The sequence below is a fragment of the Nomascus leucogenys genome, chromosome 5 (genome assembly GCF_006542625.1).
Source record: "Nomascus leucogenys isolate Asia chromosome 5, Asia_NLE_v1, whole genome shotgun sequence".
In the NCBI taxonomy this organism is placed as follows: Eukaryota; Metazoa; Chordata; class Mammalia; order Primates; family Hylobatidae; genus Nomascus; species Nomascus leucogenys.
In genome coordinates this window covers 24762761-24787685 of record NC_044385.1, presented here as the reverse complement: position 1 = coordinate 24787685, position 24925 = coordinate 24762761, and the positions used below count along the sequence as shown (strand labels likewise).

The 24925-nt window shown below is 43.6% G+C and overlaps 1 protein-coding gene across 1 annotated transcript; it reads right to left on the bottom strand.

Annotated features, from left to right (window-relative positions):
- Nucleotides 1–42: 42 nt before the first annotated feature.
- HHIPL2 (HHIP like 2) lies at nucleotides 43–24925 on the bottom strand. The gene is made up of 9 exons (XM_003265071.4): nucleotides 24551–24925; nucleotides 20367–21019; nucleotides 18822–18965; nucleotides 16822–17153; nucleotides 16390–16516; nucleotides 9740–9885; nucleotides 4744–4825; nucleotides 1398–1480; nucleotides 43–668 (listed from the first exon to the last, which is right to left on the bottom strand). Exons 1-9 carry the CDS (start codon nucleotides 24869–24871, stop codon nucleotides 382–384), a joined length of 2175 nt encoding a protein of 724 aa, XP_003265119.2. The 5' UTR covers nucleotides 24872–24925; the 3' UTR covers nucleotides 43–381.

Genomic DNA, 24925 nt, shown 5'->3' with positions numbered 1-24925 from the left:
CCTAATGTCAAACAAACATCCAGGATATCAAAGGACATGTGTCAGTTTGAGCAAATGTTGATTTATTACCTCAGGTTGTAGGCATTTACAAGACAGAACAGAGACATCCAGTGTGTTCCAAGCAGGGTCATGGACTAGTGCTCACCATAACCCAGGTGCACCAGCAATCTGGGATATGGTCTCCTACAGAAGCACAGCATACAGAGAAGGTGCATTTATTTATTCAGTAGATAGCAAGATTTCCCAGGGAGAGGAAAACTGCCCTGCCCCACCTCTACCCTGGCTTTCCAGACTTCTAAGGTCTTTATTCAGCAGTGACTTTCATCTGATGAGGTGGCTCTCCTCTCTCACATCACCCTGTCGGCCACCTTGACCAATAGGTCAAGGGAGACTTCTGCCAGCTCGCCTCTGCTCTGCTGGTGGCCTCATCCTGCCACTGTGGCTTTTCAGGCTCTTCGTCCTCTTGCCCTGGGGGATTTGGGGCCCCACTCTGGCTTTCTTCTTTGTACCAGGCCCTTGCAATGTATTCTTGCTGCTTGTAGGAGAAGCCAGCTTCTTGGAGGAGCCTTTCTCAGACAAACCCTTGGCTGGGCCAGAAGCTAAGGTTGCACTGGAAGATTTTCTAGCAGCTTTCTCTGATTGCTCCTTTAGCAAGTCCAAGACTGTCTCTGAGAAATCAGTATTTATTTAGTGAAAAATATAAGTCCCAGAAAGTAGCTATAAGAGAAACCTATAACTGCATTAGAGTTCTTTAATATAAATTCTTTTTATTAATACTTTTTAATTCCCTAACTGGCCTTCGTCTAAATATATGACTTTTTTAGAAGGGTCACTCCAGCGATACATGGTTCTGTAACAGTTTCCTTAAGATAGTATCCTTCCTCTGTAAGTCTTTCCTCACTCCCCACCCTGCCCCAAGGAAACATTCCTCATTCTAGGGGCCCTCTCAGTGCCCTGAACATCCTTCTATACCAGAACATTAGTGCTACATTTATTTCTTTATTTGCCTGCACTTCCCATCCCCACTCCTATTTAATTCTGAATTCCTACACATCATAGGCTTTAAGTGTTCATTGCTGTATCCCTAAGGATTAGCATAGTTCCTGCCACAAAGTAAGCATGAAATGAATGATGCCAAATGAATGAATACATGAAAGATTAAATGAATGAATCAACGAATGAATGAATGAATGAATGAATAACTAGAGGAAACCAGTCACAGTAGAAATGGGTATCCTCACACTCGTAACTCCTCTGTTATGCAGAGGAGAGGTATAGACTTAGTTTCCCTCAGGGGGTAACTAAGACTCCACCGTGGGAATTATAGCCTGCTTGCCGAGGGCACTGCCTTAGCCTCCACACCAAGGCCTGAGCCTAAGACTCAAAGATGGACTCACTGGTGAGTGGTCTGAACGGGATCCGCTTACTCTTGGTTCTCACCGGCACTGGCTTGTATTTGCACTTGCCTGGGGGTGCTCGCCTAAAAACACAAACAGAAAGCGTGAGGATGCAAGACCCTGAAGATGCAACCAGAAAATCAAGGTCACCAGAGGGCGTATATTTGCAAGAATTGGGGTCAGCCTTTACTTACCCATGGGAATGGGGTAGATTTAATAGGAAATATGCTATGAGCTCAGAAGGAGAGGTAAAAGGGCACAGACAGAACAGGGCACCTCAGGCCCTTGAGAGACAGTGCAGAGAGGGAGTTAGGAGTATGGGCATTGTGGCAGTCAAAACGGGTTCACATCCTGGTAACCAGGGGCAAAAAAACCTTGCTAAGTCTCAGTCTCCACATCTATAAAATGCAAAAACTAATACTACCCATCTTGTTTGGAACAGTGCCCAGCACATAACAAGAGCTCACAGATGAGGATGATGAGAAGGATGATGAGGATGATTCTGCTGCTGCTTCTGATGGTGGTGCTGGTGACTCCCTTTAAAGAAAATGTCTTCAAGAACTCAAGGCACAGCCCTTAGGCAATGCCAGCTTCTCTGCCTAGAGACACATTCTTAACACATTCTTAAACTGCTTGTCCCGGGAGCATCTTCTGAAATAAAAGGGACTTTGAGGACAGACAGTAGTTCCACTGTAGAGAGCAGAGCTGGAACTTCCCAGCCCATCCCCATTGCCTTCTCTGCCTCTGGCCTTGCTCCAACTCTGTCTCTCACTGCCATCCTCCCAAGTCCAGGTGGGGGAAAAAAAAAGGTAATTGTATTTATTTAATAAACACTTATGTAGTGCTTAGGCACCATTCTAAATACTTTGCAAATATTAACTCATTGAGTCTTCCTAACAACCCTGTGAAGTAAGTACTATGATTATACTCATTTTACAGAGGGGAAACTGAGGCTCACGCAGGCTAAGAAACAGGCCCAAGGCCACAGAGTTAGTCAGTGGCAAAGCCAAGATTCCAAGCCCAGGCTCAAGTCCATGTTCTCAACCACCGTATTTAGCTGCCCCTAAAGGAAGGGTAGGAGGAAAAAATGGGAGGGAGAAAAGGATACATAAATTAATCAGGTGCCCTCAAAATGCTGGGATTGGTGCATTTCGTGCAAAGACAAGCTGAATAAGTAATCAGAGCAGAATCTGGTCCACCTATAGAAACTTTAAAAAGTCTATATGATTCGATATAGTTATAACTGAATGGAGGGAGTAGTGCTGAAATGACCTCTCCACAAAGAGAACTGAGTTCCTATTCCAGGCTCCTCTTAGTAGCTGTACCTGGGGCAAGTAATTTAACTTACCTAGCCTTCAGTTTCTTTATCCATAGAGTGAGGATGTTAACCTGCCTGGTTGGAATTCTGTCAGCATTAAATGAGAGCCCATACGCATGGCACTTAGCACAGTGCCTGGCACATAGGAATAACTCCATAAATGTCAACTTAAAAAAAAGATGAATGAGTAAGGATGTCTTCAGTGTGAAAACGCTTTATGGGCACTTTCTGTGTGGCTTCTCACAGCTGCTCTTGTGAAAGTGGGGAGTTAAATTACCTGCCAACTAAATCAGAAAACTGCCAAAGGAAAGAAAAATGGATTCACATAGGAAGGCTGTTAATGGAAAGAGAACTCCCCAACAAGGCATCGTCAACCATCAGAAGCACTTTAAAGACCCTGAGTCTGCTCCATCCCCTAAGGCCAGGAGAAGTGCACAGAAGCAGACCCAGCAGTGGAAACAGCCCAGCATTAAATTCACCCCTTGGCTATCCACGCTCCACCATCCACACATCACCCCGGGCACAGCCTCAGGGACGGAGCCTCTTCCAGGAACTTCCGAGAACACACAAACTGAGAGCCCTGTGGCCAAATACAAGCTGAACTAGAGCTGGCCCCCCAGCCCTAACCAGTGGCTGGACCTATTTGCCTCATGTCTACTGAATGCCAACCAGATATGGGTAACATAAGCCTCAGGGGAAAATTTTCTTCTGCAGGTCTATCTGTAAGCTAATTCAGGGGGAGATTTTCTTGCTTTGGCAAGAATTTTTAGATAAATCTAGAGCACTGGGGCAGGGTGTGTGGTGCCACACACCTGTAATCCCAGCACTTTGGGAGGTCGAGGCAGGTGGATCGTTTGAGCCCAGGAGTTTGAGACTAGCCTGGGCAACATGGCAAAACCCCGTCTCTACTGAAAATACAAAAATTAGCTGGGTGTGGTGGTGCATGCCTGTAATCCCAGCGACTTGGGAGGCTGAGGCACATGAATAGCTTGAACCCAGGAGGCAAAGGTTGCAGTGAGCCGAGATCGTGTCACTGCAGTCCAGCCTGGGAAACAGAGCGAGACTGTGTCTATAAAAAATAAAAATAAAAAATCTAGTGTACTGCGCAGACTCCTCAGGATGGATACACTGCATCACCCTCTCCAGGGCAGATAACCCGACCCAGACCCAACAACCTCTCAAGCGGGAAGTTGTATTGTGGCTTTTGCCTGTGCTGGTGGAGGTTGGTCGGCCTCTGAGAGAGATAGGCAAAGAAGCAGAAGGAAACAGCATAGAGCCCAGCAAGTGAATAAACACTAAACTCCAGAAAAGGTGAAGCTACTGAGGAACCTGCCAGTTAAACGTATTTGCCAAAGACCTGGAGATCTGCACCAAGCTCAGGGGACAGGGGAGCAGTACTTACTCAGGTGCTCCGAGGTGTACACTGTTGTTAGATGACCTCAGACAGACACTTCCAGAAACATATTTTTTTAAAAAAAGGCCATGCATGGTGGCTTACGCCTGTAATCCCAGCACTTTGGGAGACCGAGGCAGGTGAATCACCTGAGGTTGGGAGTTCAAGACCAGCCTAACCAACATGGAGAAACCCCATCTCTACTAAAAATACAAAATTAGCTAGCTATGGTGGTGCATGTCTGTAATCTCAGCTACTGGGGAGGCTGAGGCAGGAATATCGCTTGAACCTGGGAGGCGGAGGTTGTGGTGAGCCAAGATGGCACCATTGCAGTCCAGCCTGGGCAACAAGAGTGAAACTCCATCTCAAAAAAAAAAAAAAAAAAAAAAAAGAAAGCCACAGACCTAGACTAACACTAGAAAGCCTCAAGGTCTTCATGTCCAACTGCAAAGAGACCATTTCCCAAGTATTTCATAATTGCTATAGACGCATTGTCCTATGCCATTATTTGTCCAAACTGCTTTTCATCTAGAACCTGAGTTTGCTTCGGGACAATGAGGACTGTTTTTATGGCCTGCCATCAAGATAAGAAATGAGAAAAATGCATCTGAGAAGAAAATGACATCAAATCTCACCTTGAGGGGTCAACAAACTTGTAAATAGATCCATGTGGTGCATAGGCACTTGGGTAAGAGGTCGCCAGGAAATACAGCTCCCCTAAGGCGACAAAAATAGACAGGCTATAATGGGACATCAGGCAGGGCTGAAACACAGAGTTGGATGCACAGAAAATGGTCAAAAAGAGGTTATGGCCCTAAAATGCAGTGAGCCCCAAGAACGGAATCCCAGAAACCTAACTGGCATCAGCTTTGCTGGGCTGTGAGCTCCTTGAGGAGAAAGTCCATCTTTGAACCCCCCAAAGACTAGCTCAGTGTATGGCCTAGCAGAGGTAATTTCACATGTATGTTTGTTTATCAAACCAAACAGGTTTCTCCCTTATCACCTCCTTGCTCTCAGAAACTTCACCTCAGTGAATCTCCATTTCCTTCCCCACCTCTTTCCTCTGTGAACACTTGGATATATACAGTCTGCAGGCTGAGGACCATCTGTCAATCGCTTTATTTTGCCCCTTTTTTAGTCCTTTTGTTTCCCTTCAGCCTCACTCCCATTTTCCTCTTTCAATCTGTCCTTGAGTTCCTTATTTCCTGGTGACCCTCCCACTTTCCACCTCTCCTCTCGGTCTTTTCCATGCCCCACAAAAATCACCTCTACCCACTCTCTCCTGTATCTCTCAGATATGGTCTGGCTGTGTCCCCACCCAAATCTCATCTTGAATTGTAGCTCCCGTAATTCCCATGTGTTGTGGGAGTGACCCAATGGGAGATAACTGAATCACGGGGGCAGCTTCCCCCATACTGTTCTGGTAGTGAATAAGTCTCATGAGCTCTGATGGTTTTATATAGTTTTATAAGAGGAAATCCCTTTCTCTTGGCTCTCATTTTCTCTTTTGTCTGCCACCAGGTAAGATGTGCCTTTCACCTTCCACCATGATTATGAAGCCTTCCCAGCCATGTGGAACTGTGAGTCCACAAAGCCTCTTTTTCTTTATAAATTATCCAGTCTCAGGTTTGTCTTTATCAGCAGTGTGAAAACGGACTAATACACTCCTAGAAAGAGCCCCCCGCTCCTTCCCATTTCTCCCAGTTGGAACTCTGGGAAATGTTCTTTTGTCACAGTAACTACCTCATTCCACCTTGCTTTCTAGTTATTTGTGAGGGACATTATGCTATGGGGTCATGAGCCCCAGTGGAGAGTCCCAGAAGTCTGGTTTAATTTCTGATAACACCAGTTCCTCTCCATGCTATCTTGGGAGACCTCTTCACCTGCATAGCCCTCGAGATATTTATTCATTTGTAAAATGGGGATCACAGTGCCTCAAGTGATTGTGGGTATTCAATTAGAAAGTGTTAGATAACCAAGCCGGGCACGGTAGCTCATGCCTGTAATCCCAGCACTTTGGGAGGCTGAGGCAGGTGGGTCACCTGAGGTCAGGAGTTCTAGACAAGCCTGGCCAACATGGCAAAACCCCCTCTTTACTAAAAATACAAAAATTGTCCAGGCGTGGTGGCACACGCCTGTAATCCCAGCTATGCAGGAGGCTGAGACATGAGAATCACTTGAATCTGGGAGGCAGAGGTTGCAGTGAGCCAAGACCACATCACTACACTCCCAGTGCAGTAGGCAACAGAGCGAGACTGTCTCAAAAAAAAGAGAACGTGTTTGATAATCGTAGTTATTATCACTTTCTCATCTCTCTGACCCAATGTTTGTGCAATTACACTGAATTAAATTCACTTGCTGTTATGTGCCTTACACAACTCTTTCTCAATTTTATGAAAGAAAATGTCTATTAAGTTGCAATTCTGAAAAACCTAAAGCTTTATACAGCTCTGAATTATTTAAACAACTAATTTTTGTTGTTGTTGTTGTTTTTTGTTTTTTGTTTTTGTAGACAAGGTCTTGCTCTGTTGCTGACTGGAGTGTAGCTGCACAATCACAGCTCACTGTAGCCTCAACCTCCTGGGCTCAAGCAAACCTTCCACCTCAGTCTTTTGAGTAGCTGGGACTACAGTGCATGCCACCACATCAGGATCACTTTTTAAACTTTTTGTAGAGACGGGGTCTCCCTATGTTGCTCAGGTTGGTCTCAAACTCCTGCACTCGAGCAATCCTCCCAGCTCAGCCTCCCAAAGCAGTAGGATTACAGGCGTAAGCCACCACACAACAGCTCTAAACAATCGCTTTTTGTGGAGAACAGAGACCAGCGTTTGTCTTCTGCTAAGTGTGAGCCTCATGGTCTTTGTGTAGCCCCTACACAGGGTAGCAGCTGCCTAACAAACTATGATTTGTGTACTGACAAACTAGATTTATAATCTTCCCCATGTAAGAGATCTGATGAACTAGGACACACCATCCTTTACAGTCAGTTTGCTTTGTCTGAATGGGAACCCCAGGCACCATCCAGAGTGATTCTACCATCAGATAAATGTTGTGTCCACAAAAGGTCCACGTGTACACAGGCAGGGGCCCCTTGAAACCATGCAAAGGCCTTCCCAGTCTAAAAAGAAAATTGAAAACCGTGCCTATACAGGACTGCAGTTTGTGTAAATTACATGTCTTCCACATTCCATAGACTTCCCATTGTATTTTTAGGAGAAAACAATGCTAGAAGTGAATTTCATCTGTAGCATCCAACTGATATTTTTAATGTACGTCTTAGGGGAGAAAAACAAAAAAACTATAATATGCCATGTAAAACAAAAATGCATGCTATACAAATTTACTGCAAACAGAATTCATTTGACCAGCCCTCTTCGGAATGCCCTTCAGTGACTAACTTTCAGAAATCCCATCAATTAAACCTCAGCAATGGGCAGCTCCACACCAGCCATTCGCTCAGCAGCAATTCATACCAGCTATCAACTCTCAGGACCCAGGATGAGAACTGTAGCCATAGGTGAGGCAGAGCTCAAGTTCCAAGTAAAAAGTGACTTACCTAAAGCCAGTGGACTGATAATAAAATAATGAAATAAGGCTCAGATCTAAAAACGCCTCTCAGAGGAAAAGAATATGGCAAGAGCAGAAAACATGAATCAGTTTATGCAAAAACACAAGAGCAGGCAACTCTGGAAAAAAAATAATTTGCCTCAGGAACAGCCTCATTAGCCTCAGGGCCGCCCTTGGGCAAAGGCTTGGGAACACTTTGGCAAGTGTACCCCATAAAATTCAGCCAAGGACTGTGTTTTGTTTACCAGATGTACCATGACTGTTTGTTGTTTGTTTGTTTGTTTTTTATACTGTCTGTTTCCTACTGTGAGAAGTCTACAAGCACAACAAACCAAGCCACCAAAGCCAGGGTCTCTGTGGCCTCCTGAAGAGGAACAAGCCACAGAAGATGGCAGCCCAGGATCCCTGGGCAGGTCTGCTTCTGGGGTTCCAGTTTCTGGGGTGGTGCCAGACACGGGGGTGTCCAGCAGAGGAGAGACTCCACCACCGCCTGTAGTTTTCACGTCACTCACTTTCCACTGGCCATCATCCTGCCAGCCTGTGGTTTCTCTCCTTTTTCATATGTTTGGACTTCCAGTTTAGAACTCACACAGACTTTTTCCTGGTAAAATATTCGAAGTTTCCAAAATTCTTGAAGTTTCCTCTGCTCTTATAAAACATTCATCTCAAACTATCTGTTCATCAGCTAGCTGAGAGGAAAGGGTCCGGGAGCTGACTGGGTCTCTTTATATCCTACTCAAGTGAAGGTCCCAAGGCAGCCACCTCATGGCCCAGAGGGGAAAGAAACCAAATACTTCAGAATCCATTGAGACTCTGGTTTATACCTACAGAGAATCTTTTTTTTAAATTTTTTCTTTTTTTGTGTTTTTGATTTGTTTGGTTTTCTGTTGTTTAATTATTATTTTTTTCCACCTATAGAGAATCTTGATGTGGAAGGGACCTTGAGGGATCACCTTATTATCTCTGCCTCGAAACATGATGATATCTCGTGCCAAATACTGAAAAGTTCACTGTCCTCACATAAAAAAAATTAAAATTTGAAAACTTTATCTTTCAGAGTGAAACATAACTTATGTAAAGCTGAAGTTAAAAATCGGTTTTCTGATGACAAAATGTTTGGAAATGTATTAGAGCTGAGTCTCTCTGTGTCTCTCTCTCTCATGTGTACACGTGCACATCATGCTTCACTGATGCCCTTAACACATGCCTAGTCTGTCTATTGAGCAACCTCCTACCTAGATGTCTACCTTTTAATCAGATTTCTAAATAAATAAATAAATAAAATCCTCCTTTTCTCACAAACTCTTGGCAAGGTCAGGAAAGAACCTGGCCCAACCAGTGAGATGATCACCAGAGGTCCCTTTCCCAGACAGCACCGGCAGCATAAACACCCACTGCCCATTTAGTCTGGCCCACTGTTAGCCCTTTCCACATTTCTAAAACTGTGGTTCAGAATAGATCTTCCCCTCACAGTGAGTTGTGTGGTTCAATCAGGAAGGAGTAGGTTGGCATATTCAGTCTGTTTCTTCATTGGTGAAATGAGCATTATAATTACATCATGGGTCCGGGCGCAGTGGCACACACCTGTAATCTCAGCACTTTGGGAGACTGAGGCGGGCAGATCACCTGAGGTCAGAAATTTGAGACCAGCCTGGCCAACATGGCAAAACCCCATCTCTACTAAAAATACAAACATTAGCTGGGCATGGTGGTGGGCGCCTGTAGTCCCAGCTACTTGGGAGGCTGAGGCAGGAGAATTGCTTGGACTCTGGAAGTGGAGGTTGCAGTAAGCTGAGATGGCGCCACTGCTCTCCATCCTGGGTGACAGAGCAAGACTCTGTCTCAAAAAAAATAAAAAATAATTATATCATGGGGGTGTTATGATTACAAAACAAGGTGAAAAATGTGAAGTGCTTAGAATAGTATCCAGTACATTATAAAAGATGACTAAATGATAGTGATCATAGTAGAAGCGATAATTCTATTTAAAACAAATGTTCAGTTGAAGCCTGTGATTATCGAGTTCCAGTAAGCAGACATCAGACAACTCTGTACATTTGTTACCTGCTTCATCTTCAGCAAAAGAGATGATGAACTTGCTATGGCTGCTGATCAGCCCCGGGAAGGCACAGAACGTGGTGCTGCCCAGGCAAAGATCCTGCTTCTTCCATTTCTTGGTTTTTCTATCTTCCTGCAAAGCCATAAGTCGACTAGATGAAAAATAAAACCTTATGTTTTAGGAATCCATATATCCACTCTGTAGAATAGTTTTTCTCCTAGAATCAGGGATCCCTGAGTACTAGGACTGAGTCCTCCATTAAGAGATCAATAACTAGCCTGCCTCCAAGCAACCAAAAAGCTTCTTCAGAGATATTTCAATCACCCTCTTGCCCTAGATGTGGAAGTTCATGTTCTATTATAAAAGGAGTTTGGACCAGGCCCAGTGGTTCACACCTGTAATCCCAGCACTTTGGAGGCCAAGGCAGGCAGATCACTTGAGGTCAGGAGTTCACGACCAGCCTGGCCAACATGGTGAAACCCCCATCTCTACTAAAAATACAAAAATTAGCCAGGCAGGGTGGTGCATGCCTATAGTCCCGGTTACTCGGGAGGCTGAGGCACAAGAAATGCTTGAACCCAGGACATGGAGGTTGCAGTGAGCCAAGATCATGCCACTGCACACTCCAGCCTGGGTGACAGAGCGAGACTTTGTCTCAAAAAAAAAAAAAAAAAAAAAAAATGTTTGATGCGCTGTGTAGGCTGCACCACTACAAAAGGCTGATCTTATTTTCATTAGTTGTGTGACCTTTGGGTAGTTGCCCAATATCTCTAAGCTTCAGATTCCTCATCCATAAAATGGGGAGTGATAACATATTTTACCATAGGTGAGAATTTTGAAGGTTAAACAAAATAATATACATAAAGGTCTCACCAATGTGTGTAGCACAGAGTAAGGGTTAAAAAAAACTACTAACTTATTATTATTGCTGTATGTTTATATAGTAGCAGAAAGATGCTTCCTATCCCTCTATCATCTATCTGAACTAAAAGCAGGTTTTTAGAAGAAAAGGGAAAGGAAGTTGGTTAGACCCTGGGTGCTCATCAGAATCACCTGGAAAGTTTTATGGAAACAGAGATCCCAGACCCAGGGGATTTTGATAAGTATACCTCAATTAAGAATCACTGCCTGTGACTGGGTGCAGTGGCTTATGCCTGTGATCCCAACACTTTGGGAGGCTGAGGCGGGTGGATCACCTGAGGCCAGGAGTTCGAGACCAGCCTGACCAACATGGCAAAACCCCGTCTCTACTGAAAATACAAAAATTAGCTGGGCGTGGTGGTGTGTGCCTGTAGTCCCAGCTGCTTGGGAGGCTGAGGCATGAGAATTGCTTAAACCTAGGAGGCAGACGTTGCGGTGAGCCGAGATTGCACCACTGCACTCCAGCCTGGGTGACAGAGTGAGACTCTGTCTCAAAAAAAAAGAAAAAAAGAAAAGAAAAGAAAAAAGAATCACTGCATATTAACCAAATGATGTGTGTATGGGGGCAGGGTGGTGAGTGGAGGTTGTAGGGAGAAAAACATGAAGAACAATGGAATCCCAAAGATCTAGTAAGTGATGACAAAGGACCTGACCAATTAGTAACTTTACCCCATCTCTGTAACTAAGAATTGCAGCATGAAAATAGACCATCTTTTCTAACAGGGACCAGATTTACTTTCCCATCTTAAACATTCCAAAACCTGCACAAGACAGAATAATAATGGCTTGAAAGATACTGAAGATCAGGCAATGGAGGAGTGTGTTCTCTGAGAGACAAAACAAACAAGGCGAACCCTATGATTGTTCCAGCATACTACCTTGAGAGTTTCCGGCACAGGGAGGGAAAATACAGGCAAAGCCCAGCAGGCTCCTTGAGCTGAAAAGACATTGCTGAGAGTCCAGGAAGACCAATGCAGTAAGAGATTGCAGGACAGATACTGGAGAGAAGAGAATTGCACAGAGAATGAATGCCAGAGAGCTGCAAAAGGTTCCCCTGAAGTAATCATCAGTATACTCAACAGCAGATACATGGGAGAAAATATTTCAAAACAAAGGAAAGAATTAGAAGAAAAAGTACTTGGCATTTACTTGAGATCAGGAATAGCATAAGTATCACGGGGTATAGGTAGAATTCAGTAGCGAGGAATAGAAAGCACTAGAAAAAACACTACCTTGGTTCTGTTTAGCAAATATTAATAGGAAGACCTGAAAGAATCATACTACTTCCAAGTAACTTATGTCTCCAAGCAAAATCAAAATCATTTATAGGAATACAAAAATATCCAGCACCTACTAAGTTAAATTAATATTTCTGGCATCCAATCAAAAATTACAAGGCAAGCAAAGAAGGAGGAGAATACAACCCATAATAAAGAGTAAAATCTGTCCATCGAAAGTGGCACAGAACTGATGAAGATGTTAAAATTAGCAGACAAGAACATTTAAACAATGATTCTAAACCCCGTCTCTACTAAAAATACAAAAATTAGCTGGGCGTGGTGGCGGACGCCTGTAGTCCCAGCTACTCAGGAGGCTGAGGCAGGAGAAGGGCGTGAACCCGGGAGGCGGAGCTTGTGGTGAGCCGAGATCACACCACTGCACTCCAGCCTGGGTGACAGAGCAAGACTCTGTCTCTAAAAAAATAAAAAATAAAAAAAAATTATAGAGAGATATGAGAGATACAGAACAGACCCAAATCAAGTTTCTAGAGGTGAAAAATACATTGAGATTACACACACACACACACACACACTCAATGGGATGAATGGCTGGCTAGACATTACAAAAGAAACAATTCATGATCTAAAAACATAGCAATGGAACTACCCAAAATAAAACACAGAGAACATTTTTTAACATAAATAGATCATCAACGAACTATGGAACAACTTTAAGCAGCCCAATATACATGTAATTAGAGCTTCTGAATAAAAGGAGAGAAGGAGTGGGGACAGAAGAAAACATATTTGAAGATATAATGGCCAAAATATTCCATATTTCTTGAAAGCTATAAATTCACAGATCCAATAACTGCAACAAACTCTAAGCACAAGAAATATGAAGAAAACCAAACTAAGGCATATTTTAATGAAATTGCACAAAACTAATGATAAAATCTTAAAAAGCAGCCATAGGAAAAAAAATGATATATTACATATGAAGGAACAAACAGAAGTCTGGCAGCATATTTCTCATTGGAATGGTGCAAGCCAGAAAATAGTGGGGCAGCCTCTGAAGAATCAAAGAAAAAAACATGTTAACATAGACTTCTATACCCAGTGAAAATATCTTTCAAAAATGAAGGTAAAATAAAGACTCCAAAAGTGAAAACAACTCATCACTATAGACCCCATTGACAAGAAATGTTAAAGGAAATTCTTCAGACAGAAGAAAAATGATATCAGATAGAAACATGCATCTACCCAAAGGAACTGAGAGCATTAGGAACGATAACATTCTTATTGCCACTGTAACAAATCACCTCAACTACAAATTACCACAACTTTGTGGCTTAAAACAACATACACTTATTCTTTTATAGTTTTGGATGCCAAAACTCTGAAATGGTCTTCACTAAGCCAAGATCAAGGTGTTGGCAGGACTGTGCTCCCTCCAGACGCTCTGGAGGAGAATCGGTTTCCTCACTCTTTCCAGCTTCTGAAGGCCGTCCCTATGCCTTGACTCATGGCCCCACATCACGTCACCTTTTCTCCCTCTGCCTTCATTGTCTCATCACCTTCTATCTCTCCCATCTTCAAATTTCCCGCTACCTTCCTCTTCTAAACACATTTGTGATTTCATTTAGGACCCACCCAGAAAATCCAAGATAGTCCCCCAAGTCATATACAACATGTTCTGGGACCACAGTAAATCTAAAATAGAAATCAATAGCAGAAAGACCTCTGGAAAATCTTCAGGTAATTGAAAACTAAATAGCACACTTTGAAATAACTCATGGGACAAAGAAATCAAAAGGTAAATTAGAAAATATTTTTAACTGAATAACAATGAAAACACAATATATCAACATTTACAGGATACTGCTAAAGTAGTACTTGGGGGGATATTTATAGCACTAAACACATATATTAGAAAAGATGAAAGGTCTCAGATCAATAATCTCAGCTTCCATCTTGAGAAACTGGAAATAGAAGAGAAAATTAAACCCAAATCAAGCAGAAGGAAGAAAAAAGAGAAGAAATCAATGAAATAGAAAAAAACATAAAAATAACAGGAAAAAAATCAATGAACACAAAAGCTGGTTCTTACAGAAGATCAATAAAATGGCTAAACCTCTAACCAGACTGATTAAAAAAAAAGAGAAGACACAACTACCAACTGTATCTAGAATAAGACAGGTGACATCACCATAGTTTCTATAGATATTAAAAGAATAATAAAGGAATATTATGAACAACTGAATGCCAAACATTTGACAACATAGACAAACTGGAAAAATTCCTTGAAAGGTACAGACTACCAAAGCTCACTCAGAAAGAAATAGATAAGCTGAATAATTAAATCTAATAAAGAAATTAAATTTGTAATTAAAAGTCTTTTCACATAGAAAACTTCAGGCCCAGATGGTTTTTCTTGGAAGGAAGAACACGTAAGGAAAAATAATACCTATTTTACACAAACTCTTCCAGATAATTGAACAGGAGTACTTATTCTATAAAGCCTGTTTACCCTGATTCCAAAGTCTGACAAATATATTACAAGAAAGAAAAACTATAGTTCACTATTCCTTCATGCAAGTAGATTTTAAAATTTCAAACAACATGTCAGCAAATCAAATCCATCTATATATAAAATGGATGGGGCTGGGGCAGTGAGTCATGCCTGTAATCCTAGCAGTTTGGGAGGCCAAGGTGGGAGAATAGCTTGAAGCCAGGAGTTCAAGACCAGCCTAGGCAACATAGTAAGACTCCATCTCTACAAAAAAAAAAGTTTTTTTTAATTAGCTGGGTGCCACAAGCTACTTGGGAGGCTGAGGTAGGTGGATCACTTGAGCCCAGGAGTTCGAGGCTGTACTGAGCTATGATCGTGCCACTGCAGTCCAGCCTGCATAACAGAGCAAAACCTTGTTTCAAAAAATAAATAAATAAATAAGATAATGCATTATGACCAAGTGGTATTTTCCTCAGAATGCAAGACTGCTCTAGCAATTTTTAAATCAATCAATGAAGTTCACCATATTAAGAAACTAAAAATTTTAAAAGCCCGCATGATTCATCAAAAGATGAAAAGAAGCATTTGACAAAACCCAACATCTATATCTAATACAAATTTTCAAAGGACTAGAAATAAAAGAAAATGTACCCAGCCTGATAAAGGGTGTGTAGAAATCACCTACAGCTGTCATCATACTGGTGTGATGTCACACAGTAACATCCACTAATATGATGGTGAAAATGAATGCTTTCCCCTATTTCTACTCAACACTGTGCTGTGATTAAGGTAGAGCAAAAATCCAGTTAAAAAATAAGAGCAGGCTTCCAATTCAAAAAAAAAAAGAAAGTAAATACAAAAAATTAGCCGGCATGGTGGCAGGCGCCTGTAGTCCCAGCTACTTGGGAGGCTGAGGCAGGAGAATGGTGTGAACCCGGGAGGCAGAGCTTGCAGTGAGCCGAGATCACACCACTGCGTTCCAGCCTGGACGACAGAGCGAGACTCCGTCTCAAAAAAAAAAAAAAAAAAAAGAAAGAAAGTAAAAAGTGTCTGTATTCACAGACCTTCTAATAAAATTACCTTCCACATAGAAAATCCAGTAGAATCTACAAAAAAGCAATCAGAATGAACAAAGAGTTCAGCAAGGTTGCCAGATATAAGCTCAATATAAAAAAAATCTATATACTAACAATTAACAATCAGAAACTGGAATTTAACAAAATAACATTTACTATAACATCAAACACTAAGAGATAGGTAAATATGCAAGATCTCTACACTGAAAACTATAAAATACAGTAGCCATGTTATTCATAATATTTCATAACTGGGAATAGCCAAAATGCCCATCAGCAACACAGAGAATAGATGAATAAATTGTGGTGTATTCATACAATTGAATTTAACAAAGCAATAAAAAAGACAAATTACTGATACATGGAACAACATTGATGAATCCCACAGACATTACCGAATTAAAGAAGCCAAGCACAAAAAGAAGAGTACATACTGTAATTATTCCATTTATACATGAAGTTCCAGAAGCAAAACTAAGCTGTGGTGGGAGTGCTTATCTCTGGCTGGGGTGTGTGTGTGTGTGTGTGTGTGTGTGTGTGTGTATGTGTCAACTTCTTTTTGGCCTGGATGGCTATATGTACATATTCACTGGGGACGGGAGACAGGCTGGAGATCTGATCCCTTTGGCATGTTTGGAAATGCTCAGAACAAGTAAGCTGGATGGAAGCTGGGCCCCTGTCCCTTTATAGTGAGCCCCTGGTACGAGAGAGAGAGAGAGAGAGAGAGGTAATAGACAAGAAGGAGCCTTCTAGGGTGATGAAAGTGTTCTGCCTCTTGATATGGTCGGTGGTAATATGAGTGCGTACATTTGTAAAACATCATACAACCTGTGCTCTTACATGATTATATTTCACCATATGTAAGTTACACCTCAGTAAAAACGTTAAAATAAAAAGAGGGAGAAGGGACATCAGTCCTTCCTTACCCACTCATGAAGTCTCCAAAGATATACAGGCCATTGAGATTTGGGGATTCACAACCACGATAGACATAACCTCCAGTGACTGACTTCCCCACTGCATGGCCATAAGCATAGATTGGCAGAACATCATCTGTCCAGGAGACAGGAAGGAGAGTGAGTGTCATGGGTCAATCTCATGCCTCCAATCCACCCAAAATTCAAATTCATTAGGTCTGGGGCAGTCTAGGAATTCACTTTTTAAAAATAGCCACTGCCAGGATGTCTCTGGTGCCAGTGAGTGGCTGGAGGACCGCTTGGAGAAGCACTACACCACAGGACACAAACAAGGCGTGATTTAAATGACCTGCAGGGCAGGACATTCAGGTTTTATTCCCCACCTCCACCTCCAACCCACTTAACTCATCAAAGAAATCACCCAGAGAGCTTCTTACTTACCCAAAGAGGCATTGTGACAAAGTTTTTTGTCATAACATGCAAACCCTTCCTTTGCTCTCCAGCCATAGTTTCCACCTTTCACAATGAGGTCAATCTCTTCAAACCTGTTCTGGCCCACGTCCCCACAGAATATCCGGCCTCGGCCCTGGCGCGTGACGGGGTCCCCTCGGTCCACAGCACAACGCCACATGTTCCTGATCCCATAGGCATAGATGGCGGGGTGGGCCCGTGGCTCAGAAACAAATGGATTGTCCGAGGGGACTCGGTACCGCTTGCCATCTGAGCCTGCCCTGTTCACATCGATCCTTAAAACTTTTCCCAACAGGGAACTTCTGAAAGAAAGAAGGCCAAGAAACAGAATCAAGTAAGCAAGGAAAGCCACAGGACTGGAAGAGATCACCCAGAAGGGCCAACTCATAGTTGATGCCAAGAGACTGCTAAGGATCACATGGGAAGATTTGACTTCTTATTTTCCTTCTTTTTTTGTACCAGCAAGAATGAGCTTGAAGATTTTCTTTTAAATCTATACAAGATATTTAAGACTGCCCCATGTTTGGCTCGAAGAGAACTACGAGGCAAAAGTTTGATGTGATCTTGGCCCATGTGACCCTGAGCAAGTTGCAGCTTCAATTCTTATTTTAATGATGAGCACAGCTTCTCTCTGATTTGGTCTAATATGACAAAGTTTTTAAAGAAGCTAGTTATATTGTTTATTCTTTATTTAACAACGTGGTCAGTTAAAAGAACAGAATAGAAGCTTTTGAGAGGCTCTGCCAATGACTGTTGTCTCTGGGGCTGACTTTCCTCATTTGAAAGTCAGAGGAGAGTAACTGATGGCCTTGTACCACTGCTTCCTATGAGGATAAGAAATTTCACACTCAAGTAAAGGGTCTGGGATCTAATGGACACATGATGATCAGAGGCTGCTATTATTTTTAATATATTGGCCAGGTGCAGTGCTCATGCCTATAATCCCACATTTTGGGAGGCTGAGGTGGGCAGATAGCTTGAGGCCATGAGTTCAAGAACAGCCTAGGCAATACAGTGAGGCCCCATCTCTATTTAAAATATATAGCAAGATAAATATTATTTACCTTGCGGTGTGGTTGTGAGGTAAGGGTTAAATGAGTTACTGTGTATATAGCGTTTAATGCGATTCTTGAATTACAGTAGGTATTTGACAAATGTTAGCTTTGTATTATTATTAACCTCAATATTTTTATTACTAGGAATAATAGAAGCCAAGCGCTTACTGGGTGCAAAGGGCAGAAGGACCACATGACCTTTATCTAGGCAACACAGCATCACTGGGCTCTGGCACCGTATTGTGTGGGTTGGGATTCTGTTTTTTCCACTTACTCATTGTACGACCTCTGTGCCTCCATTTTCTTGGCTGTAAAATGGATATTATATGTATACTTCATAGGATTCATTCATTCTGTGTGTAATTATGGAAAGGCTCCCTTGTGCCAGGTACTGTCCTAAGCACTGGTGATATATCAATTAACAAAATAGATATTAGATATCAATTCTTGTCCTTGAAGGTTGCTAAAATTACCTTCTCAAATGTAAAGTACTTAGACCAGTGCCTGACAAGCTGCAAGCACCCAATACACATTGGCTCTCAGTAGTTAACTTCTCATGTGTCTCCAGGGCCTAGCACAGCACCTGAAACATGGTGTTCAATAATATTATTGAGTTGAATTGAATTAGATGATTAGTGTGGTGAATAATGACCTGCTAATATATATATATATTTAAAATCCTGAATTCTCCTTTACATAACACTCTGACAGTTATATTGGGCATCAATGATATTAACTACCAAAATATACTATGTCTGAAATTTATGGAACAGAAAACCAAACGTTCCTCCCATTGCCTCAGTGGAGTGGACTACATCTTGCAGTATGTGATTTGAGTTTGATGCCATCCCTGCAAAAACACCATACCAGGGGCTCACTCTGAAGGGACAGGGGCCCAGCCTCCATCCAGCTTACTTGTTCTGAGCATTTCCAAACAGGCCAAAGGGATCTCCAGCCTGTCCCCCGTCCCCAGTGAATATGTACATATAGCCATCCAGGCCAAAAAGAAGTTGTCCGCCATTATGGTTTGAGGCTGGTTCTTCGATCTCCAAGATGACCCTGGAAGAGAAAAAAGAAACCACACATTAGGATTTGACACAAGCTGAAGCTGCATCCTCTTGAGATACCCAGAAATGATTGGTCCAGGCCACCGAGATTTGCCAAGCCAGCCAAGACCTGCTTCTGAGTTTTTAAGGATCACAAAGCAGGTAGCTCTGGGGCTCTGAGATGCCCCTTGTTTCCTGGTATAACTCTTTCATGGCTCATTTTTCTTTTTCTTTTTTTTTAGACAGAGTCTCACTCTGCATCCAAGCTGGAGCGCAGTGGTGCAATCTCAATCTCATCTCACTGCAACCTCCACCTCCAGGTTCAAGTAATTCTCCTGCCTCGGCTGAGAGCCTCCCAAGCAGCTGGGATTACCACCACACCTGGCTTTTATTTATTTATTTATTTTATTTATTTTATTTTTTTTTTTGAGATGGAGTCTTGCTCTGTCACCCAGGTTGGCAGGCAGTGGCGTGATCCTGGCTCACAGCAACCTCTGCCTCCCAGGTTCATGCGATTCTCCTGCCTCGGCTTCCTGAGTAGCTGGGACTACAGACATGTGCCACCGTGCCTGGCTAATTTTTGGTAGAGACAGGGTTTTTCCATGTTGGCCAGGCTGGTCTTGAACTCCTGACCTCAAGTGATCTGCCTGCCTCAGCTTCCCAAAGTGTTGGGATTACAGGCATGAGCCACCATGCCCAGCCTCATTTTTCTTTCCTACCATGATTTGACGAGCTGTGGACCCAGCCAGGGTAACAACCATCCTTTTCTAGGGCTTGCCCTTACTCTCGGCCCTACCAGAATGCTCCATCCCTTCTTTCGAGTAACTTAAGAGGGGTTAATCTATCAGTTCTTTATGCTCTTTGCAATCCTCCAACCTGTCTACCATGGGAAAAGAGGCAAGAGAGAAAGGAGAAGAAGGAAAAAAAAAAGGCAGAGTGGTAGGGTGGAAAGAGCATGAGCTTGGAGTCAGTTAAAACTGAGTCTTCACCTGGCCATGCATCCATAGCTTGATGGCCTTGTGCCACGGCTTCCAGTGAGAATGAGAAATCCCACATTCAAAGTAAAGGGCCTGGGATCTAATGGCACATAATAATGAGAGGCTACTATTATGTTTCATATGTTGATATTATCTATAATCCTTTCTCAGACCCCTATGGCTGCTGGTCCTTACCCTTTGTAAAGACAGGAAAGTATGTCTTTTATTTAGGGTAACTGTAAGGTGATGGCTACATCCCATTAAACAGCCTTAACTCAAGAGTCTAACTTGGGCCGTCCTCAATCCACAGTGACTCCTTTCTCAACAGTTCGAATAGTGCTCTAAAACCAGTGAAGTTCCCCTCTATTATCTCACGGACCTGGTTGGCATTATTTCGGAACACAGTACAGCTGCAGGCTCTCATGAGTACCTCTCACCTCTCTGATTTCAGGTCAGCTTTGTTAGGATCAGCCCGAGAAACCTTCATCTCACTAATCCGGATCTTTTCCACCTTCTTCTTGTCCAGGCACGAATAATAAATATAGAACTTGCGATTGTGGCTGAATTTGGGGTGAAAAGCCAACCCCAAGAAGCCTCTCTCATCCCCGATCCATGGGGTGGTCAACACGATGTTCTTGAGGTCCAGGAAGGGTTGCTCTAGGCGACTCCCATCAGGGAGATAGACCCACACCACTCCCACCTGTTCGGCAACGAAGAAGCGATGGGTGCCGTCCCCAGCATGGACCATGGAGACAGGGTTCCTCAGCCCGTTGGCCACCTCGCTCAGGCAGAGCTGCAGGCAGCCCTGAGGATCTTGGGCCACCATGCCCAGGTGGCGGTTGAGATAGTCGTTCCTCAGGACATTAGGGAAGCAATAGTCCTTGTCAGGAAGGTCCAGGAGGTGGCAGAAGCGGGCACCGTCCCTTCCACGAGACTCCTGGAGGGCGCGGTCATTGGTCAGCAGGGAAATGGCGGAGTGACAGTTAGAATGGAAGGCAGAGCAGTAATCAGAGCAGAGGCCCGGGAGATTCCGGAGAGGCGTCTGGGTGTTTTCGGCGTCGTAGAGGTGGGCTGCGTAGGGCGAGCACTCCTAAAAAAGAACGCGGAGCTCAGCTCAGCATCAGACCTGCCACACTGGCACTTGTCTCAAGTTTTGAGCAAGCAGGAAGAAAAAAATGGTGCTAGGCAGAAAAAAATCAGGATTTTGGAGTTTTTGTTACCAACTGCTGCTAAAACTCTTCTCTGTGATTTTCTACCCAGTTAATGCTCCTGGAAGTCAGAAAGCAGGGAAAATCTCTCATATTCACTATACTATCTCTAACACTTCAGCTTAGTTTTTGACATTTAAATTAAATGATGCATGAATGTTTTTTCAAAAAGATATTACTAAATTTCTAGATCTCTTTCTTTTTATTTTTAATTTTCATTTTATTTTATTTTTCATAGAAACGGCCTCATCATGTTGCCCAGGCTGATTCCAAACTCCTAGGCTTAAGTGATTCTCCTGCCTCTTTGATCTCCCAAAGTGCTGGGATTATAGGCATGAGCCACCATGTTGGCCCAGCCTCATTTTCTTATGGATGCTATATCTACCAAGATTTTATTTCTTTATACAAGTCTGAAACAATTTGGCAAAAATTTTACATTTGTTCAAATCTGGTTGTTGGAGATACAGTGCTAATTATTTAATTTTTCTGTGCTTTTCCATATTTTTGGAATATTTTACATTGAAAAATAAAATTATCAGAATTGACATTGGATGTATCACTCTCAGAGATTAGGTGTCTAGCAATTTCTTCAATTATTTATTTTAAAAATTTCAGTGTTTAATATATGCAAAGTACCATGCTGGAACCTATACACATTTGAATTGTGGCTATAGGGCAATATGCCTGCTCCTTACACAAACATATGAGGACTATTTGCTCAAAGGAGTATCTGCTACCTGGACCTCCCTGGACTATAACATTTTTTAGGAGGAAAATAGAATATTGTGAGCAGACGAGCGACTCCCAGTAGTGATGAAAGACAGAGGCAACTGAGATTAGGAAGGTAAGAAAGTCCAATTCAAAGGGTGTCATTTGGAGCCGTGCATCAGAGCAAAGTTCACCCATTGGCCCAGAAGCCCCCTTCTGATCACTAAGGACTCTCCTGAGCCAGCGAGCCTGCGCAGAACCATCTCATTCACCTCTGTGCTGCCATCGCTTCGCAAAAGGACCAGCAGCATTTTTCATGTATATGTGAGTTCCCTGTTTTCTCTTATTTCCTCTGATTGTACATTGCAGAGTTAGCTTTTGGTCATCGGGCAGAGGGGAAGAAGGAGCTCAGAGATTCACAGGCTCCCCTCGGGGTGTCTGTTTCCTTTTAAGACAGTTATCACAGCAGCTATCAAGAAGAAACATGACCCACTCTTAAGTGTCCCCTTGCTCATTCTGTCCACTCTCGGAGACTGGGAAAAAGGGAGAGGGGAGGCTGAATTAAGGATCCAATACTTGAGAATAGAAGGGGGCTGTGGAAAGAGAACCATCACTATGGCACACTCTCATGCAGCCATTTAGAGTTTGCAAATTTGCTTCTACTCAATTAGCTCAGTAACTAAACAGATACTTCCCTATTTTAAAGGGAAGAAAATCAAAGCCCATAAAGTCTCTAGCCAGGCGCAGTAGCTCACGCCTGTAATCCCAGTACTTTGAGAGGATGAGGGGGGCAGATCATCTGAGGTCAGGAGTTCAAGACTAGCCTGGCCAACATGGTGAAACCCTGTCACTACTAAAAATACAAAAAAAAAAAAAAAAAAAAAAAACCCAGGCATGGTGTCATGCGCCTGTAGTCCCAGGTACTCAGGAGGCTGAGGCAGGAGAATCACTTGAACCCAGGAGGCAGAGGTTGTAGTCAGCCAATACCGTGCCACTGCACTCCATCCTGGGTGACAGAGTAAGACTCTGTCTCAAAAAAAAAAAAAAATAGTCTTATGTGACTCTCCTGTTGAGTCTCTCTTACGTGCCAGGCACTGTTCTCTACATTGATTGGGATGCAGCAGTGAGCGAAATACACGAAGTCTCTCTTCCAATGGAGCATATAGTTTGGGGAGCTCAGAAAACCGTTAAGTAAACAAGCCAGTACTGCTGTTACTATACTTTAGCACGATGTGATCGAAAGGCACAAAACTTGGAGCCTGAGCATCCAGCTTTGTGCCCCAGGATTGTTTTACCTTGGGTAAGTCATCTAAACTCTTGAGCCCTCATCAGTAAAATGAGGATCATAACAACTGCCTGCAGAATCATTGCTGGGTACACACTACATATGTTGGGGAAGAAAGAGGACCTTATAAATGTGAACAAATAAAAACGTGTAGGACTGTTTGGCCCAAATTGTTCTTATTCCTCAAATCCCTAAAACAACAGAGCTGCTGACTTTGACTTTCTGAAACCTCATGCAAGAGGGAAGGGTCAGAGGTATAAATTTTTACCGGGGGAGATCTCAGAAATAAACATTCTCAGTGCTGCTTGTAAAAGCTCAGCTTCTACCCTAATGGGTATCCTAGAGTTAATTCTCCAGGAAACAACTGAGGAGTGGTGTCCAAGAGTACAGCCCCAGGCAGTGCCACCCAGGTGGCTGACTTTCTGGGCCAGGCTCAGCTGTAATTCTCTCCTGGACTCTGGGAAGCTCGGTTAACCACTCCACACCCTATGTGGGAGTTACAGTGGTCTGCAAGTTCAGGAACAGTGGCACCAGGAGTCATGAAGAGATGCCTGTGGATAGCCAAGTCATTGTGCTGACAAGCCCAGGGGGTCTCAGTTCAAAAGGCTGCCTGGACTTCCTGCCTTTCCTCCCCAACATCATTAGAGGGGTCCTCCCTAGGCAACCTCTTTTATCAGCTTTCCAATGCTGACCTCTCCCCATTAGCCCCCAAACACCCTCTTCCTACAAAGTCTGTGTGTGCAGCCTACACCCATCTTGTTTTCAGGCTGAGCTCAACCAAAATGATGCCTCCCAGGAATGTGGATTTTGGCTGTTGGGCAACCAGGAGAAGCAGAAACTCTGTGAGTCACTGCTACTCAGCAGCTTGCATCTCTCTCTTCCAGCTCTGGAGGGTTGGGCAGACAAAACTCTGGAGACAGTCCCCAACCCCTGCCGCCGCCATGGTGAGGCCAGAGATTGCCTGGCAAAAATCACCCAGATGAGAAAGGACTGGACCCCAGCAGATGCCACCACTCCCTCCCTTAACGCACTCAGTAAATTCCACGAGTATAAGTGCCTAGCTCTCTGAGCACCGCAGAGGATGCAAATAATTATTTGCCATGCACCGCCAAGGGAGTGTGGCAAATAATGGCTGCTCTGAGAGGTCCAGGAAGAGTGTCCCTCTCATTCTCCTGGAGCCTGGAGCCTGGAGAAGAATCAGGGCCAGCAGAATCCCACAGGGAGAGCTTTGGGGAACACATGGAGACCAAATTCAGCACACACTCGTGTTAGTGTGCGTGTCCAAAGCTGGCAGTTCCAAGATGAGGCACCCGGCACACGAACTTCTAAAGGGCTGGGCTCCCAAAGCACCCTCTGCTCAGGACCCACACCATGCAGCCCAGCACCCGAACCCCTGGGGCTGGAAGGCACTTTTCACTACCTGGCAAAGGATGTCTTTAATGTAATCTCCACACAGCTCATGTCTCTTCAGATCAAAATATTCCATGATGTCCCAGTACCGGGCAGCGATGCGGCGGTCCTTGTGCTGGTCACAGCAGCCAAAGGACTCATAGTCAGAGCAAAACTCAAGGTGCAGAAGGGGCTGGAAAGGGGGCCCGTAATCCAGGCACTGGGGGTGTCCCTGCAGCAAGTCCACCTGGCCCAACAAGAATATGAGGCAGAGGCAGAGAATGCCAGAAGAGAGCCAGGGGGCCCGGCAATGCAGACCACCACACAGATTAGGAGTGGACGTTCTCAGCATTTTGGCCTTGGGAACACTCTGGCTGCTGTGTTTGCTCAGGTTGGCTTCCCTGCT